Below are 19,991 nucleotides of genomic sequence, written 5' to 3'. Positions count from 1 at the left end.
GAGTACTATATAGCAGGTAAAATATAGGTCTATATTGTCAAAATGTGTGTATATATACACACATTTGCAACATGGAAAGTATGTGTGTATGAATGTATACATATATAAATGTATAAAGTATATATATATTTACTTATTTATTCAACATGAACAAATCTCAATATTGATTGAAAAAACCAAATTACTATTCTCTTACTATTAGCTAGAACAATGTCTAGAAAATTTAATAAATTCTTGCTTAATCAATGAATGATGTTAAAGTAGGTCCTCCATGCAGTAGCATCTTTGGTGAGCAGGCTACACCTCAAGCTTTCCTGCTTCCTTCTGTTTTGTCGACTTCTCTTTTTCCCCTCTAGACGATGTGCTCTTCCAGGGTAGAGATCTATTTTATTACTGTTTATATTTCCTGGCTATTAGTGTTCCTGGCTCAGAATAGGTATTTAATAAATGTATTGAAGTAATTAGTGAATACTGCTTATTATAATAGTGCCCTTATGTTAAGGAAGGGCTTTGGATCAGGAATTGCAAGACCTTATTTCTTCTGTCTTTTGGTTGTGGGACGCTGGGCAATTTTTCTTTTCTTTATTTCCTTTTTTTTTTTTTTTAACCTCTCTGAGCCTTAGTTTTCTAAATTTCTAAAGAGTAATACCTGTTCTAAATTTCCAAGATTGTATTTATTTGTTTATTTATTTATTTTTAAAGATGTTGTTTATATATTCACGAGAGACACAGAGAGAGGGACAGAGAAGCATGCTCCTCGAGGGGAGCCCGATGTGGAACTTGATCCCTGGACCCTGGAATCACGCCCTGAGCCTAAGGTGCTCAACCACTGAGCCACCTAGTCTTCCCTCCAAGGTCATATTTAAATGTATTATATGAATGTAAGAGATGTTAATATTTTAGCAGGGAGACAAAGGTATGTAGTTTTGGGTTTACAGTGGGAGTAGCTGTGCTGTGTATTCTCAGCACTGTCTATATTGTTTTTAGGAGTTGTGTGAGCAATCTGTGTCCCAGAGGAGTCATCGTTTCTTTTTTATTATCTTTGGAGCCAGTTTACCAACCCAGTTTTCTCTTCTTACAAAGGGAGGTTGGCTCTAAAATAGCCAGAACTCTGTTTTGTGGGGGTTTTTTTGTTTTTTTTTTTTGTTTTTTTTCACTAAGCTCTGAGAGCAAAACTTTCTGTGTTTGGTATCACAACTGTGACTCATGTCTGAAGTATGTTTGTGTATATAGAGGAAAGAACAAGAGGGAAAGTCAGGAAATTCATCGGATTGCACTAGACTCCAACTCCAGTTACTTTCTATCTGGAACTTGGATAGTGTGACCCTGCAGCAGCAATCTTGGTTAGCCTAAGTACTGATCACCTGAAAGATTGATCATCTTATATCTTCAGAAGAAAAATCATGAAAAGTCACTGAAAGAAATATATGTTTGTTATGTTGATATAGTGGGTTATAAAAGCATGGTTGAAATAAAAACTTTGGTATTTTGATGGATTAGTATAGTAAAGAACTTTAATAATAGGATATTATTTTATACGTGGATTAGCAAAGGGAGTTTTGCTTTATCAAATGTAAAAAATAAGTGCTATAAACTCAGATAAAGAGAGACGATGGATGTTTGGTGGAAGAGAGCCTGGGACAATTGGTAAGCCTCAAGCTATCTAACTGTAGGATTTGATAAGAGAGGAGAAGTAGGCATGGAGCAAATCACCAAGAACATTAAAGGCTAAACTATGGCAGAGGGACCATAAACTCTAACCAGGATACTCTTAAGAATAAAAATTGATTGGGGACACTCTATTAAATATTATGCTAGGACAACAGGAATAATCAGAATGTCCCAGACAAATCAGGTCATTTGGTCACTTTTTTTGAAGGTAAAGAGGAGTCGTTAATAGGGTTACATATCTGACAAGGATTGGGGGGTTAAAAAATTTAGGCAGGAGGCTTGGGCAAGTCTAAATAATCTTGACTGAAAGGGAATGAGAGAGGTGGGCCAATTACTAAATGAAGATGTGTAATTGAAAATAATTGTTGTTTAAACAGGGTAAAAAATTTGAAAACACGTAAGTGCTGTTATGAGAGAACCAGTAGTCAAAGAAGTTGACAGTTGGTAGAGTAAGAGACCTAAAGAACTATGATAGGGGATGGAATCCCTTTTCCATATGACAAGTGGAAAGGAAGCAAGAGTGGGTATAGATGCAGGTGAATGTTCAGGGTAATGGCAAGACCTAATAGGACTGGGAGATTGTTATCTAGCTTCCAGTCTTCAAAAAAGCATTTTTTTTGGACAGAGGAGGGGAAAGTGTAATGGACGAGAAAAGAACACTTTCTCAGGTTGTCACAGGTATAATAGGTAGAAATAATTCTGAAGCACAGCTTAGGTAGTTAAGGGCCACTGAAGAAAGAAGTGGTCAGCAGCAGCAACAGTGTTTTAGACTGGTGGTATATGACAAAACTGGAGAGTGCTAAAGTGGTCATTGGAGACCTGTGAGAATGTAGTTTGGTGTAGTGGTGGAAAGAAGCAAGATTGCAGGAGTGGGTGAAAGTTTAAGGTGTGGCCAATTCCCAAAAGTTCCACTGTGAAAGCAGTGAGAAAGGAGGTGGTAGCTAGGGGGAGATACGGAGTTTTGCTTTTGTTTAACAAATGGTTGGGAATTGAGCTTGAGGAAGGACATGAAAGAAGTGTACTTACTTGGTGTGTTTGGTTTTTTCCCCTAGAATGTGGAAGAAATGTTGGGGATGAGTACATACAGGGCCCTCTGTGTGTTAAGGAGCAAGGGGCTGGTTGATGACAATGGAAAGGTTGGTTGTGCCAGATTTTGAATAGTCTTGAATGGCATTATGAAGAAACGTTTACTTTATCTATTAGTTCTTGGAGACCCAAGGAGGGTTTTTAAACATTTTTATCTCCTATGAGAGTCTGTGCTTCAGAAATATTACTGTGGCAGTAACAAAGACAGGACTTGAAACGGTAGCCAGACTGAAGGGAGACAGATTGCCTCTTAAACATGTAGTGATGAGAGCCTGAATTAGGGCATTGGCAGTTCATGGAATGGAGAAGAGTTGGTATATTTGAGATTATATTTCAGAGGTGGAATGAGTACAACTTGTGATGGAATGAAGGAGAACACGTGTAGAACCTACAGGTTTCCATCTGAGTTGACTAAGTAACTAGTAAATTCATATCAAGGGACCCAAAAGAAAGAAGACATTTGGGATTGGGGTGATTTATAACAGCTTTGTTAAGATATAATTCATGTCCGGGAATCCCTGGGTGGCTCAGCAGTTTGGTGCCTGCCTTCGGCCCAGGGCGTGGTCCTGGAGTCCTGGGATCGAGTCCCACGTCGGGCTCCCTGCATGGAGTCTGCCTCTCCCTCTGCCTATGTCTCTGCCTCTCTTTCTCTCTGGGTCTCTAATGAACAAATAAATAAAATCTTTCATTTATTTATTTATTTATTTATTAAAGATTTTACTTATTTATTCATGAGAGACAGAGAGAGAGAGAGAGAGAGAGAGAAAGGGGCAGAGACATAGGCAGAGGGAGAAGCAGGCTCCATGCAGGGAGCCTGACATGGGACTTGATCCCTGGTCTCCAGGATCACACCCTGGGCTGAAGGCAGCGATAAACCGCTGAGCCACCTGGGCTGCCCAATAAAATCTTTTTTAAAAAAAGATATAATTCACATCCAATGCAATACGCCCATTTAAAGTAAACAATTCCATGTTTTTAGTATGTTCACAGAGTTGTACAACCTTTCCTAGAATTTTAGAATGTTCTCATAAAGAAACCTATACCCATTAGAAGTCACTCCCTCTTTTACCCCACCTCTTCCCCTCCCCCCAGCCCTAGGCAACCATTAATGTATTGTGAATCTCTATGAATTTACCTCTATTGGACATTTCATATAAATTGAATTATATGGTCCTTTGTGACTAGCGTCTTTCACTTAGCATAATGTTTTCAAAGTTCATCCATGTGGAGATCACTTTTTGCTTTGTATTATTCTTACCTCTATGCATGTTTTATCTCCTCCTCTGCAATATAAGTACCTTGAGGGCAGGGACTGTTATATATTCCAGAGCTGTATCTAGCGCATATTTTTGTATTCAGTTGTAACTTAGCAAATATTTAACACATCATAAACTAGAAGTTAACTCAGTTAAACACAAAATAAGTTAACCAGAATGATGTGCTTGCACACATACTTGTCCACTGAGGTGTGTTTATATTCATGGTCATGGAATAAGTAGGTACCATGCTAGTGGTTCTGGTTCTGACATTAATTGTGTGACCTAGGGTCAGTCATACTTTCAGAAGACACTTTACTTACTGAAAATGGGGATAAAAATCCCAACCCAATCTGAAACTAAGGAATAACTAAAATAATTCAAGTAGATGGGATTTGGATAGAATTGAGGTTTATCCAGACAGCCTCTGAGAAGAGATTAATAAATGTTTGGCTCTCTTACCTAATCCTCTTGGGATAGGAGTAGCCTTTATTCATTGGATTGAGTATTTTGACCCTTTTTGATTCTTTTCAACCCCCATTTTTTTTTTAAGATTTTATTTATCTATTCATGAGACACACACACACACACACACACACAGAGAGAGAGAGAGAGGCAGAGACACAGGCAGAGGGAGAAGCAGGCTCCATGCAGGGATCCCAGGACCCCAGGATCACACCCTGGGCTGAAGGCGGCGCTAAACCTTTGAGCCATCTGGGCTGCCCCTCAACCCCCATTTTCAAGGTCCTGGCATGCTGCTGCTTTTGTCACCATCCTGGGGCATTTTACCTATTTCATGTTCTCTAGCTTTTGTCCCTGAAATTCTTTAGATACTTACTTCTTAAGGACACTGACCAATACACTCCCTGTTTTGCATAGCTTCCTATCTTTTAATTCCTGTTGTCTTAATGGGCTGCTTGTAGTTGAATACAAAAAACTAAAAGTTTAAAACCCACCCTATCTACCTTCTTCAAACAAACAACTTATAAATGCATTCCTCTTCTCCCCCATCTTTTGGAGAGTTGTTCATGCTTTTATTTAAAAAACACATACTGGATGTGTACTTGAAGATCATGTATCAAAATAAATATATAATCTTGGCTTCAAAGATCTTGTGGCAGTTCAACAGGAGGAGGCAAACATATAAACATGATCACAGCAGAAAGTGGGAAGTGCAGTTGCAAAGCCATGTACAAGTGGTTATGGAAACACATCTGGAAAAAGTGATTGGGACAATGTTTTGAAGCAAGTGTCACAACATTTCTGCACTAACAAGTGTAACACAGAAGCAGCCTGATGAAGAGGATCTGTGTTCTTTGGCCTCAGAACAACTGGGTGCCGTGGAGGTTTCTGGCTCTCCATTTTAGAGAGTGGTCTAAAGCTCAGAAAGACTCAGTGGCTGACTCTTGAACACAGATTCTAGAGTCAGCTTCTATGTTTGTCCCCTCCCCCTTCCACTGCAACCATGCCTCTCATGTAAGGATAAAAGGTAGCCATGCAGAGTATACTACAGTGCCCTGCCATCCCCTCTCCTTTAATTCTTCCTCCCTAAGCAAAAGTGGGGTATCAGATTCCTCTTTTCTGTGTCTAGCCTACTGCCAGTATCCTCGGTGCATTGAGCATACAGCATGGGCTGTAGCAGTAGTGAATATTGCTGATGTCATTGTTTGCCTTATTGGGATTTTGCTCTTTGTTTCACAGGGAGCTGTGATTGGTATAGACGATGAGGACGACAGCACCTTCACAATAACTGTTGATCAGAAAACCTTCCATTTCCAGGGTGAGCTAAACGAAGAGATTCTTTCTCTTCACAGTCCCAAATGCTTCTTTTCCTCCTCTTTTGGGTGTTTGCTGGATGACTTGAATGGTTTTGCAACTGATCCTGCATGAATGAGTGCACAGGAACGTTCTGGATGAAGTGGTACTGCAGGTTAGGCAGGGATTTGTATCTGCAGTGGATACAGATCTATTTGAGACGACTGTGGATCTGGCTGCAATTGGAGATTAAAAATTTAAAGGATAAAAATCAGTGAAGGGGAGAGAGTAATGGGCTGCTGCTGCTGCTGGCTTGTGTTTACAGAAGGTTGCTGATCTTCTTTATCGAGGAGTATGGTTCTGCCTCTGCATGAAGAGTCTAAAGACTGATTGTGAAGGTTGCAGTGTTTGTCGGTGTAAAACTAAAAATGTAAATTAAATTGAAGCTAGTGGCAACCTTTGGCTTAAAGGTTTTGCTTTGCTTCAAGAACTGCAAGTTTACATTCATTTCATCTGCATTTCTGTGTCTTGTCTGCCAGCCATCATTTCTCTGCTATTATCCTTTTTATAGTTAATAACACCAATGCCATCTGCCACTGCTATGTTTTAGCATTGCATGCTATGGTTCACCGGTAGAAAGGGTAAGGTACTGTATGATCATTCTCATTTCATATTGCTTTGAAAACTCTAAACCAGCAAATAAAAGCCAATTTTTATGATGCTGTCCTAATGTACCTCTCATCTATTAGGAGTGTTTATTTGCTTTGTTACTAATGTTTTTGTTATTTTGCCTATCCAGAGTAACCTCTATTTTATGTTTAAAGCAGTCGAAGAAACTTAGAAATGAGACGCTTTGGAGATGTTAGCAGTTTCTCTGAACTGCAAGTGACAATGCACTGAGATAGATGCTAGGTATACCAGTGTAAATAAAGATTAAGTTAAGTTGATAGCTTAAAAATGTCTTGGTTATGAAGACTAACAGTGACAGGGTATGTTACATGAGATTTGAGGCAGCTATTGTCCTTCCATTGCTAGGGTAGTATATTGAAATTATTTTTCTTCATCATCTTGTTTAAGCAATTGACACATAGAAATGAAAGATGCAGCTTATATACGAAAAAGACAAACTAGTGCTTTTAGAAAAACGCATCCTTAAAATATTTATGGTGTTTGGTCATACTCTTTATTCAGAGCTGCTTAACTAATGATGCTTTCCTGAAATTTTCCACTGCATTTAACTTTATAAAACATTTTAAATATTATGAAATATTATAAAAGTGGAGGGCCATAATTTTTAGTTTGAATATATAATGCTGCTTATAAACTAAAGCAGGTAACACCCCCACACTGAAACTCTTTACTTGAATGAAGATAAATACTTTAAGGCATTTCAAGAAATAGCTGCTGGATGCAGGTGAAGGCTGCAGTGTGGAATTCTCTCCTCTGCAGTTATTAAGGAGATCCTCCTTTGGACTTCCAGAAGCTGCATTGTTTACTGGTTTAAAGGAGAGGAGATGCAGACCTCTAGAGCAAGGGCACCTGTACCTTCTGTTTACTTTTAGATTACTTATGTTAAATATTCCCATATTTTTGTGGCTTGCTTATAAAACAAGCAATTCCTTCAATTCCTTTAATGATTTAAATGGCAAGTGTAAATGAGACTTAAATGTATTTTTTAAGTGATTTCTTATTCTGGGACTGTCAGATTGATTAGTTTATTTTCTGCTATTATAGTAAAGGGAGCTTCAGGCAACATGAGATTATCTGGCTTTTGTAAAGAACTCACTAGAACTCTCTGTATTCTATATATTCTTGGCAGTAATGAGAGTTATTTCACATAGGTCCTTACTCATAAGAAACTCTGAAAATTTGATAAAAAGCTCTCAATGTCTCATAGATCTTATATTCAAGTATGTTGAAGTTTTTGTTTACCAGAACTTTTTAAAGCAAATAAATTATCAATTGATGCATCTCTAAAGCAAATTCTACTTACTATCAACTATTAAAGGGAAAACTAGAATTTGTTGAGATACATTCATTTATTCAAGATCCATTTTAGACATTATTTTAAGTTCTGGGGATACAGTAGTAAACAAAACAGATAAAATTTCTTGCCCTCTTGGGTCATCCATTCTGGTAAAGGAGAAAGCCAATAAAATAGAAAGTTACTTATACTTAGTATATATATGTATGTGTGTATGCTAGTAAAATATAAATATTGAGAGTACTAAGTACTGGGGAGAAAAAAATAAAGCAGGAAAGGAGAAAATGAAATAGAAGTGAGATTGTGTATGGACAGAGGGAGGTGTTGAAATTTGAGAATGATCTGGGGAAGACTCATTGGGATGGTGCCCTTTGGTGAAAGACCTGAAGGAAGTGAGGAAACAAGCTTTAAGGCTTTATTAGGGATGGTGGTACATCATTACTAGGCAGAGGGAATATTAATTGCAAAAGAATGTTTCTGCCATATTTGAAGAATAGCAGGGAGGCCAGCTCTGGTTGGAGTGCAGATAATTGTGGGGAAGGGTAGTGGAAAATGAGGTATGCGAAGTAACAGAGAAGCTGATCATGTGAGGCTTCATACACCACAATAAGGACATTGAATTTTACCAAGAGAAGCCATTAGAGGGTTTTGAGCAAAGGAAAGACATGATGTGATTTTTTAACAGTATCACTCTGGCCACTCTGTTGAGAATAAAATGCAGGAGGTAGGTACAGAAGCAGGGAAACTCTTTAGGCTATTGTAATTTAGAAGAGAGATGATGGCTCCCACTGGGTAGCAGTGGGGATGGGGAGGCAGTGAGAAATGGTTAAATTAAGTATGTGTGTTTATCAACTTTATCAAGATATAATTAATATACAATAAAATGTACACGTTGTAAAGTTCAATGAGTATTGACAAATTTATTTAGTATAACTGCTACCACAATCAAGATATTGAACATTTCTATCACCCAAAAGATTCCTTTCTTCTTTTAGTTTCTACTCCCAGCCTCTGACCCCAAGCAGCCATTAATCTACTTTCTATAACTATAGATTTTTCTTTTGGAGAGTTTCATGTAAAAGGTATCATACATTATGTTTCCTCTTTTGTCTGGCTTTATTTTAGCTCAGCATATGGTTTTTAATATTCATTATGTTGTTGCTTGTATTGGTAAGTATTGTTGCTTGTATTCTTAAGTAGTAATGTGTCATATGGTACTATATTTTAAAGGTTAAACTACAGCATGTGAGAGAAGAGTCTAGGTTGACAGCAAGATTTTTGGCTTGCCACAAGAATGGAGTTGCCATTAGCTGGGGTGGGGAAGATTGCTGGAGGAATTAGTTGGGGAGGCATTGTGGGCATCAGCAGCTTAGCCTTAGACATGTGTATAAACAATCCTAGCTACCCTGCAGACAGAGATGTCAAGTAGGCAATTGAAGTATAGAGTTTAGGAGAAAAATTCATGCTGAAGAAATAAATTTGGGAGTCATTGGCATATAGATGGTATTTAGAGCCACAGAATTTAGTAATATGTGTAGAGAGACAAGAGAGGTCCAAGTAATGAGCCCTGAAGCACTCCAGCATCTATTGAGACGGCAGAGAGCTGAGGTAGAACTAGCAGAAAAGATTGAAAAGAAGCAATGAAAAAAGAGGAGGAAAACCAGGTGAATGCAGTACCCTGGAAGCCAAGAGAAAGTGTTTCTAAAAGGGAAGAGGCATCAGCAATTGTGTCAGATGCTCCGGATAGATCAAGTAAGTTGAGAGATGAGAAGGAATCAAAGGATTTAACAATTAGGAGTCTACTCATAACCTTGAGAGGAACATTTTTTTCTCAAAAGTTTTATTTGAGAGAGAGTGCACACAAACTGGAGGGAGAGAGAGGGGGAGACAGAATCTAAAGCGGACTACAGGCTGAGCATAGAACCTGACGTGGTGCTTAATCCCACAACTGCAAGATCATTACCTAAGCTGAAACCAAGAGTTGGCTGCCCAACCGGTTGAGCCATCTAGGTGCCCTGAGAAGAACGATTTTTAGATAGAAGTACACAGTGCTTTCAAGTTCTGCTATAAAGGGAAGAGGAGCAATACAGTAGTAGCTGGAGAGGAGAATAAGAACAAGAATTTTTTTTGCAGGATAAGGGACAAGCATGTTTTTATGGTTTTGGCAGTGATTCAGTAAAAGGAAAAATTGATGCAACAGAGAAAGAAGGAGAAACTTCCCCAAAACAATAGATTTTTTGTTTTTTGTTTTTTGCTGGATGAGTGTTTTTGTTTTTGGTTTTTTTTTTGTTTTTGTTTTTGTTTTTGTTTTTTTGGATGAGTGTTTTTGAAAGGCAAGAGAGGATAGGACCTAATACGCAGGTGAGGAGGCATTGCCTTTCACTAAAAGCTTAGACAGTTTATCCACAGGAGCAAGAAAGAAGGTCAGGTGTATGACCTGAATATGTATGAAAAATATGTAGATAGGATATTACCTAGTATCTTATTTTGCATGATGGTGTGAATGTCTGGCTACCCTCCATGTCCTGTATCCTGAAATCATTTGTTTATAATAAAGAGGATTGGAACCAAGAAAAAAAAAACAAACTTCCCCAAAACAATAGATTTTTTGTCATTCTCAATTCTGGTAACTTGATATTTCAGGATATCTCCAATTTTAAAGAGATGCTTTAAATTTTCAAAACAAAGTCAATTTAAATTAACTTCAGATTTGAAATAAAAAGAAAGTATTCTATAGTTTTTTTTCCCCTTTAGGTAATTATTAAAATCCTAGCATGTTAGCACTTAAAAATGTTTGAAAATTACAACTCCATTCTATCCTTTTTCAGACATTAAAAATATTTGCCAATTTATCTTTGTAAACTGGCTCCTTTTTCTTTTGATCTAGGGCAAAAAATGATCCCCTTTCCTGTCAGTCAGCCAAAGTTGTTTGCATATAGACTCCCTCATAGACATTGGATGGAAAGCAGTTTTGGTATTAGACTAGCTGTTGAGTTCAAACATTAATTGTGTATGTAGTATGTGTAACTTCCCATGCTCAGAACTGAGAATATACTGGTAAATAAGACTTGGGCCATGATCATTGGAATGTAATGTGAAATGTACTGTTGTAGTAGAAATATATCTAAGACACTGAAATAATGAAGAGGCAAAAAAGGCAGTCATTCAGTGTTTCACAGAAGAGTTAAGAGTTTTTTTGTTACCAAGTAATTGTTTTTATAATAATCAAAATTAAATCACAGTAGCTCTAAAAATTTCAAGATGTGCAGAGGTATATAATGTAAAAATTAAAAGATTCCTATCACCAGGCTTTGTCTCTCTCCTTTTCCTCTTTGCCTCCTTTCTGTGGCAGAGGTCTGAAAACGGAGAGGTTTGTTAGGCTGAGGGATGTTGCAGCACATGCAAGGGCACAGAACTGTGATGCTGCCAGTGTGTTCAGAGAACTACAAATGTTGGTACTGTTAGAACGATGAGGAGGAGATGAGGCAGAGGCTTACATCTACTATAAAGAGGTTATATTTTTATACTGAGGTCAGTGAAGAGCCAGTGAAGCAGTTTTAAGCAGAGAAGAGACAGAGAAAGACATGGGCGTTAGATAAATAGCTCTGATTGTTGGATATTTATTTTATGTCAACACTATTCAGAGTTTGATTTATGTTAACTCTGTTCTCATGACGTTATGAAGTAGGTACTGTTACTGGTTTTATTTTTGGATAATGAAACTGGGGGCCACAGATACAGGTTTTGCAAGGCAGAACTGGTATTTGAACACATACAGTTGTGCTCTAGGGACATTCTCTTTTAACTACTTCAAAAAAGTTGTAGAGCTTTGCTAAGTAGTTTATAATTTTATCAGGAAAAGAATTAATGTAAAACATAAGGAATTTTACAATTCAATTTAATGCAATTAAAAATTTTTGTGATATTAATGTTCTACATGTTCCATTACTTAGTAGAAATAGTATAGTAGTGATGGTGGTAACAACCACTATTACTACTACTAAATATCTGTTATGAACCAGGCGCAGTGTTCAACAGGCACTGTACATTACTTCCGTAGTTCCTAAACTGCATAACAACATGGGTAGTTTTAGAGTTAGAGGTTTAGAGAAGCTAAGTGTCCAGGATTGGGGGATTAGTGCTTAGGTCTCTCTAGATTAGTAGTTCTTAAAGTGTGCTTACCAGACCAGCAGGATCAGCATCACCTGGGACCTTGTTAGAGAATCTCTGGCCTGGCCCCAGGCTTGCTGAATCAGAAACTCTGGGAATGGGCCTTCTGTAGTGATTTTGATGCACTTTGAAGTTTAAGAGCCATTGGTTGGGATCTAGTGGTTTCACATGTTACTCTGTTTACTCTCCTAACAACCTTACACATTAGATGGAGTATCTCCAAACTATATATGAGTGAAATGAGACACAGAGAATCAGGTGACCTGATCTTGATCTTAGGTTGTCTCTTACTATGCCCTAACCTATACAGAAGAGGTGTCTTGCCTTAAAGCAAACCTGTTGTGCGAAAAATCTAAATTTTTTAAAGATGGAAAATTAGATATCCTTTACTTTCAAAGGACTTTATGGAAGACACGATTTGGGCCGTATGTTCTCCAAAGTGATTTCGAGTAAGAAATTTGTTTGCAAATTTTATTTGGATATACTTTTAAAGCAACACAAATTGCATAAGACAAAATACAACCTTTTAAACATTAAAAAATTAGAAGAATCTTCAGGTATTGTGTCTTAGTGGAAGTCATCTGTGCTTGGACTGAGAGCTGACCTTTTCAATACAGTCCATTAGAGCTTGCTCCACTTACTAAAATGCAGAATTACTACAAAATCAGCCCAGTGGTGAAGGAAAGTGTTTAATTCAGGAAAGTTATATTGATCAAGTATATTCGACCAACATCATCCCTACTGCATTAATTTTAATCAGCGCAGCATAGTACATCCTCATTATTAATCATTTAGAAGAATAGATGGTACATCATCAGACTAACCCTTGGTTGCAGGCTTAAGTATCTTCTGCTTTAAAATAATCATCTCGGGTGCCTGGATGGCTCAGTGGTTGAGCTATGCCTTTGGCTCAGGGCGTGATCCTGGGGTCCAGTTCCACACTGGGCTCCCCGCAGGGAGCCTGCTCCTCCCTCTGCCTATGTCTCTCCCTCTCTCTCTCTGTGTCTCTCATGAATAAATAAATAGGGATCCCTGGGTGGTGCAGCGGTTTAGCGCCTGCCTTTGGCCCAGGGCGCGATCCTGGAGACCCGGGATCAAGTCCCACGTCGGGCTCCTGGCGCGTGGGGCCTGCTTCTCCCTCAGCCTGTGTCTCTGCCTCTCTCTCTCTCTCTCTCTCTCTCTCTCTGTGACTATCATAAATAAATAAAAATTAAAAAAAAAATAAAATCTTTAAAAAATAAAATAACCATCTCACCCTATTAGTAAACAAATTCCAATACCTTCTGTTGATTAATGACTTTTAAATAATTTCCCCCTGCAGTTTTGTATTTTTTATTTTTACATGATAACCCCTCCTCAAAACCAAATAAATAACCATTTAAAGACATTGTGTAAAGGAAGTAAATCAACCATAATTCTTTTTTTTTTTTTAAGGTTTTATTTATTTATTCATGAGAGACACAGGAGAGAGAGGCAGAGACACAGGCAGAGGGCGAAGCAGGCTCCATGCAGGGAGCCCAACGTGGGATGCCATCCTGGGTCTCCAGGATCATGCTCCCGGCTGAAGGTGGCGCCAAACTGCTAAGCCACCAGGGCTGCCCTTAACTATAATTCTTAATTACATACAGGCATTGAAGTGAGGGAAATACCACTGAATTAATATCAAAGGTTTGTTGTATTGCATGAAGTTTTGATCTCAGTTGGTATACTTTTTCTCTTCTTAATTTGCTTTCTATTAAGATCCTTAACTGAATATTTGCAATTATTTTCCCAAGTTTAATCAATTATAGATTGTTTGGCTTAGTTTGTAGCTAGGATTAGAGTGGATATTTAAATTGACTTTTTAGTGCTTGCTTTGGCAGCACATATATATTAAATTGGCTTTTTATTAGTAAGTTATATTTTTTATCCTATCATTCCCTTTCCCCTAATTTTTAAGTAGTAAAATTAATACCTGCTTACTGTAGAAACTTGGGAAAATGTAGAGTAATATAAAGATGATACTAATAATCATCCATAATCCTACCACCCAGAAATAATTATTAATAACAAGCTTGTGGATTTCCTTCTGATCTTTTAGTTGTTAGTGTGTATGTATATGTATTTTATAAAACTGAGTTATCCTATATACACTTTCCAGATTTAAAATTTTTTTTAGGGATGCCTGGGTGGCTCAGCGGTTGAGTGTCTGCCTTTGGCTCAGGGCATGATCCTGGGGTTCCAGGATTGAGTCCTGCATCGGGCTCGCTGCATGGAGCCTGCTTCTCCCTCTGCCTGTGTCTCTGCCTCTCTCTCTCAGTCTCTCATGAATAAATAAAATCTTTAAAAAATTTTTTTTAAAGATTTTATTTATTTTAGAAAGAGTATGTGGCAAGTGGGGTGAGGAGCAGAGGGAGACAGAGATGAAGAGGGAGAGAAACAGACCTTCCCGCTGAGCAGGGGTTCTGCTGCAGGGTGAGATTTCATGATCTTGAGTTCATGACCTGAGGTGAAACCAAGAGTTGGACACTTAACTGATTGAGCACCTAGGCACCTCTCTCTATTTTAAATAATACTATATTGAACATCCTTGCACATAAATCTTTAATAAAATCTCTGTTTACCCTCGGATAGGTAAACTCATAAGAGAATTTGTCAGAACAAAAAAACATAAATAATTTTAATGTTCCTGAAGCAATTCTTCGTAATTGCTTTCAAGAGAGATTGTGTTAATTTATATTCCCTCTGCTTCATCATACCCTTCATCAGCACTTAGTATTATCGTTTTTTTAAACGATTTTATTTATTTATTCATGAGGGACAGGCAGAGGGAGAAGCAGGCTCCATGCAGGGAGCCCGGTGTGGGACTGGACCCAGGACTCCAGGATCATGCCCTGGGCCAAAGGCAGGCACTAAACAGCTGAGCCACCTAGGGATCCCAGTATTATCATTTTAAAAGAATGTCAACCCAATGCCCCTCCTCAAAAATATATTTTGATGTGTTCGTTTCTTATTTGCTCATTCCTTTGTCCATTTTGTTGTTGGTGCTGTGCTCATCTTTTTCTTATATCCTTCTTTTATGAAAGCAAATAGGAAATAACCTTAGTCATTCATTAACCCTACCATCTGAGAAATTGCTAATAAACATTAAATAATCTTTTTATCCAGTTTGGAACATGGCTTGGTAGGTGTTAGTGTGAAGAGTAAATGAAGACATGTGAAGGAAATCATTATGTGTACTTGAAAATTGCACGAAAGTAGAGTACATGAGGGGCATGTAGTCCTACCACATACCGCAAAGTCCTTAATGATACCTTGGCTCTTAGACATAATATTTATTCATAAGATATATTCATACATTTTAATTCCTTTCCTTAAAAAACAGCCATATAGACAGTAGAGTAGAATCTTATTGCCACAGTCTAAGGAGTGTTCTGTTGATGATACAAGTTTACTGTTCTCAGCATGCATAGCATAATGATTTCTCAATTACATTATGTTTATAGGATTTACATTTATTGTCATTCTTACTGACACTTTAATTTTTCTCCTAATTAAAAGAATGGTAGAGTAGAATGCAAAATATATTAAAGTGGTTGCATGAGCACTGTTCTTCAAATGGAGATGCAATGCTGCAAGAATTAAATTGTTGTATGGCAGGCTTTGCATAGTGTAGTGGCACTAAATGTCCATTTGTTGCTTGATATAAGAAAATTCAGATTTTCCTCTGAGGAATCAGTGTACAAGGAATTGCAGGGTATATGAAAGTTGAATAAGAAAGTACTGCTTGGGATCCCTGGGTGGCGCAGCGGTTTGGCGCCTGCCTTTGGCCCAGGGCGCGATCCTGGAGACCCGGGATCGAATCCCACATCAGGCTCCTGGTGCATGGAGCCTGCTTCTCCCTGCCTATGTCTCTGCCTCTCTCTCTCTCTCTCTCTCTCTCTCTCTCTCTCTCTGACTATCATAAATAAATAAAAATTAAAAAAAATTAAAAAAATAAAAAAGAAAGTACTGCTTATATAAAATGTAATATCATATCTTAAGAAACTTTGGGGACTCAACAGTAATTTGAGGGGCAATAAGCATTAAATGATATGCACTTGTAAGTATAATAATTCAAGGAAAGGAGTGATAATGATAGATTTTACATGGTTTTCAAACTTTTAATGAAAGAATTTTATAAATGCAATCTTACTTAGAAACCCAAGTGTGAGATAGAAAAAATACAATTGCTCTGGTTCAAATCAGAGGGTGAAAGGGCCTAGAACTCTACCCTAGGCAGCTCCTAGGCACTTTGAGAAAATACTAGTATTTAAATTTATTTCTTCCCTCCATCCATTTATTTACTCATTTTTATAGTCAACAAATATTTGAGTGCTTACTATATACTAGGCACTAGGCTAGTTTCTGAGTATAAAGTAGTAAGCAAAGCAAAGTGCTTATCCTCAGGGACCTCACATTTTGAAAATCATTATTCTAGAGGAGGTTTTCTGATTGTACTATTTCAGATAGTTCCCTGACTTCAGGTTAAATATCCCTGAGTTAAAGCTTGTGGTAACACCTGGACTGTACTCATCCTTGTTTTACTTTTTAGACAACTAACTAGCTGATGATGAATTCTAAGAAAATACTCTGCCACGATCTCATCTTTATCTTTTCAACCTCTTTCATTAACTCCACATAACGTTTATGAACATTTTTATAAAAGATTTTATGTATTTATTCATGATAGATATATATGTAGAGAGGCAGAGACACAGGCAGAGGGAGAAAAGCAGGCTCCATGCAGGGAGCCTGATGTGGGACTCGATCCCGGGTCTCCAGGATCACACCCTGGGCCAAAGGCAGGCGCTAAACCGCTGCGCCACCCAGGGATCCCCATGTTTATGAACATTTTTAACAACCCCAAGAGACAATTTTGAGGAAAACTGAGATATAGAACACTAAATCATTTATCTAGGGTTCACAGTTTAGAACAGTAATTACAGTACAATGTAAATTGTAGAAGAGAGAACTGGTGGAGTCAGGGAAGCATCACAGAGGATATGATTTTGTGAAGTTTTACCAAACTTCAGAGAAAGGAAAAACACATCCCAGGTACAGGGAAAGTATGTGCAAAAGATTGTAAGTATGAAAAAGGGTGACTTGTTTGAGAAATGTAAGGTGTGTATTATGTTTTAGAATAGATGGCAGGTAAGGGGAAGGAGATGTGAGTTCAGTCTGGAACTAAATAGATCTTCAAAGGCCTTATGGGAGCTCCTGTCTGGCTTGGTCAGTGGAGTGTACAACTCTTGATCTGGGGTTATGAGTGGCTGCCTGAGTGGCTCAGTTGTTTAGACATCTGACTCTTCATATCAGCTCAGGTCTTGATCCCAGGATTGAGAGTTCAAGCCCTATGTTGGGCTCCACACTGGGTGTAGAGACTACTTATAAAACATTTTTTGTTTAAACTTAAACAATTTAAAAAAGTCTCATGTGCCAGAATGTTAAAACATCTTCTCTAGGGATCCCTGGGTGGCTCAGTGGTATGGCGCCTGCCTTCAGCCCAGGGCGTGATCCTGGAGTCCTGGGATCGAGTCCTGCGTTGGGCTCCCTGCATGGAGCCTGCTTCTCCCTCTGCCTGTGTCTTTGCCTCTCTCTCTCTCTCTCTCTCTCTCTCTGTGTCTCTCATGAATGAATAAATAAATAAATCTTAAAAAAAAAAACATCTTCTCTATAAATTAGGGAGAAGCATTGGGTATTTTAGCCAGGGAAATGTCATTATCATATTTGTGGCTTCAAAGAAACACTGGGAGCTGTTTGCAGGATGCTCTGGGGAGAAGTGAGATTGGAGGCAGGGAGCTCAGTTTGGAACTTCCTGCAGAGGTTTTTGGCAAAAGGTGATGAGAGCTTGAATGAAGTAGTAAGAATGCTCCAAAGGGGATAAACACAAAAGATGTATGACAGAAATTGGTAATTAAAAAAAAAAAAAAAAGAAATTGGTAATTAACTGCATGTAAGAGGATAAGAGAAAGGAAGTTCAGAATTAGCCCTAGCTTTCTGACAGAGTAATGGGAGGATTTATCAAGGACTGTGTCTTTTTCACTGCTCTGTCACCAGTGCCTACCTGCTATGGACATGTATGCTTTAAGTATTTTATTGTATGAAAGCATAATTTTGGAATATATCAGGGTAAATGCAGTTGTTAAGTAAAAATATGTAGTTATTCCACTGAAGGAAGGTTCAGGGCTTCAGATTCCTGAGAAAACAGTCTTCATTTAAAGAGTCACAAGACCATTGACTTAGACTTGAAAAGAAGTACTCAGATAAGTGGAGAGCAGTATCTGACTTTTATTTGCACAGGGTAGTGGAAAGACTTAGTAGAATATAACTGTTTGAAGTATGTACATTGATTCTTTTTTATTATTTATTATTTTTTATTACTTTGTACATTTATTCTTTTTTTTTATGTACATTGATTCTTGACCATCTTTTTGTGTGTGGGTTTGTAACTATCTTGAAGAAGTTTTTTTTATTAAGATTTTATTTATTTATTCATAGAGACAGAGAGAGAGAGAGAGGCAGAGACACAGGCAGAGGGAAAAGCAGGCTCCATGCAGGGAGCCCGAAGTGGGACTCAATCCCGGGCCTCCAGGATCATACCCCAGGCCGCAGGCAGCACTAAGCTGGCACTAAACCGCGCCACAGGGGCTGCCCTCTTGAAGAAATTTTGAATATGAATTGAATGGAGTCCTTTCTGTTTAGGAATCTACATTTTTATGTAAATGAAATAAATCAAGGTAATTCCATAAATGCATTGTAGTTTTAATAATGTGGACAGGATGGTTCATAGTGAACAGAGAGAAGCAAATCTGCGATCTAGGCTGTCTGGAAAGAAGTACTCTTTTCTAGTTTTATGTATAGACACTAGAACCAAGCTGGTATTGTCTGTCTTTTTTTTTTTTTTTTTTTTGAGTATGATGTATCATCAGAATTTCTTTTAATGTTATTTATACTTTGTACTTAGTGAATTGGTTAAGCATGGTGACTTGGTATAAATTATTATAATACAAGTCCTAAATTGTAGGAAGGGCTGAATCAATGACATTTTACTATATCTAGATTGTGTTTTATAAGGTAGAGTTAAAGCTTTTGGAATATGTGAGTTTATGTCTGAGTTTATACTTCAGTCTTGGTCTGGAAATACATACTTTCCTAAAGAATGGTGAGGATAGTTTATAGCTAAATATAGAGAAAGAAGGAAGTAACTTTTGGTATCTCCCTGCTTGAGCAAAATTCCTTGGAGGTCTACTGGGGACAGAGTGAAGCCTTCAGAAAAGTTGTTCACTAGGAATATGGTAAGATTATAATGTAGAAGTGCCTCTACTGTGCTTTATACTTAAGGATATTCTTACGTATTTTTTTGTCTTAAAGGGCTTCCTTACCCACAGTGTGCAATAATAACATCTGTTTTTTAAAAACTCTTGAAGCATTTATTTAAATAATAAAAATCAATCATTAGGCCGTATCTATTTTGGCCTTGTTTGCCTTGGAAGTAGATCAATTAAGTAGCAAATGCTCTTTTCTTATAGGTATATTTTATTGCCTTGCTTTAGTTTTCTTCCTGAATTTTCTAACATGTATTAAATTTTTTCCCTTTCCTTTCATTGCCTAATACAAAAGTTGAGTGATTATGTAGCTCCTTTCTTCCTTTCTGAATAACATTTACCCTTGGCAATCAGAGAAAGTACTTTTGCAGTTCTGTGTTTCTCCTCATAAACTGATACTTGGCTTCAGCTTCTCAAAATCACTCTATATCCCTTTTCAAATTCAAAATAAAATTTTGCAGCCTACCATTCCCAACTTGTTTTTCTTTTTTTATTCTCTATGCTGTGGAATAGCACTTCTACTTACCAAATTAACCAAATATGAGGGCTTCTCTTTCTCTGTTTTTATGTTCTCTGCATTCTCCTTTTATCACATGAGTCACCATGTCCTTCGGATTCTACCTTTCTGTATCCCCTAAGTCACTGGCAGAGTCCAAGTCTTTCTCACTTCTTTCTTCCCAGTTTTGTGACTATATTATTTTTAACTTTTTCTCCTTTGTTCTA

The 19,991-nt window shown here is 37.7% G+C and overlaps 1 protein-coding gene across 6 annotated transcripts in view; it reads left to right on the top strand.

Annotated features, from left to right (window-relative positions):
* The window catches only part of OSBPL9 (oxysterol binding protein like 9), a 160,757-nt gene that overhangs the window by 49,048 nt on the left and 91,718 nt on the right, over nucleotides 1-19,991 (top strand). For all 6 annotated transcript variants that reach the window (XM_038558042.1, XM_038558041.1, XM_038558039.1 and 3 more), the window contains one exon: nucleotides 5,715-5,793. In XM_038558042.1, the coding sequence (XP_038413970.1) occupies nucleotides 5,715-5,793 (79 nt within the window). The remainder of the gene's footprint in view (nucleotides 1-5,714; nucleotides 5,794-19,991) is intronic.

The sequence above is a fragment of the Canis lupus genome, chromosome 15 (assembly GCF_011100685.1).
Source record: "Canis lupus familiaris isolate Mischka breed German Shepherd chromosome 15, alternate assembly UU_Cfam_GSD_1.0, whole genome shotgun sequence".
NCBI lineage: Eukaryota > Metazoa > Chordata > Mammalia > Carnivora > Canidae > Canis > Canis lupus.
Note: the sequence above shows the minus strand (reverse complement) of the source record. Positions and strands in the feature narration are given on the sequence as shown.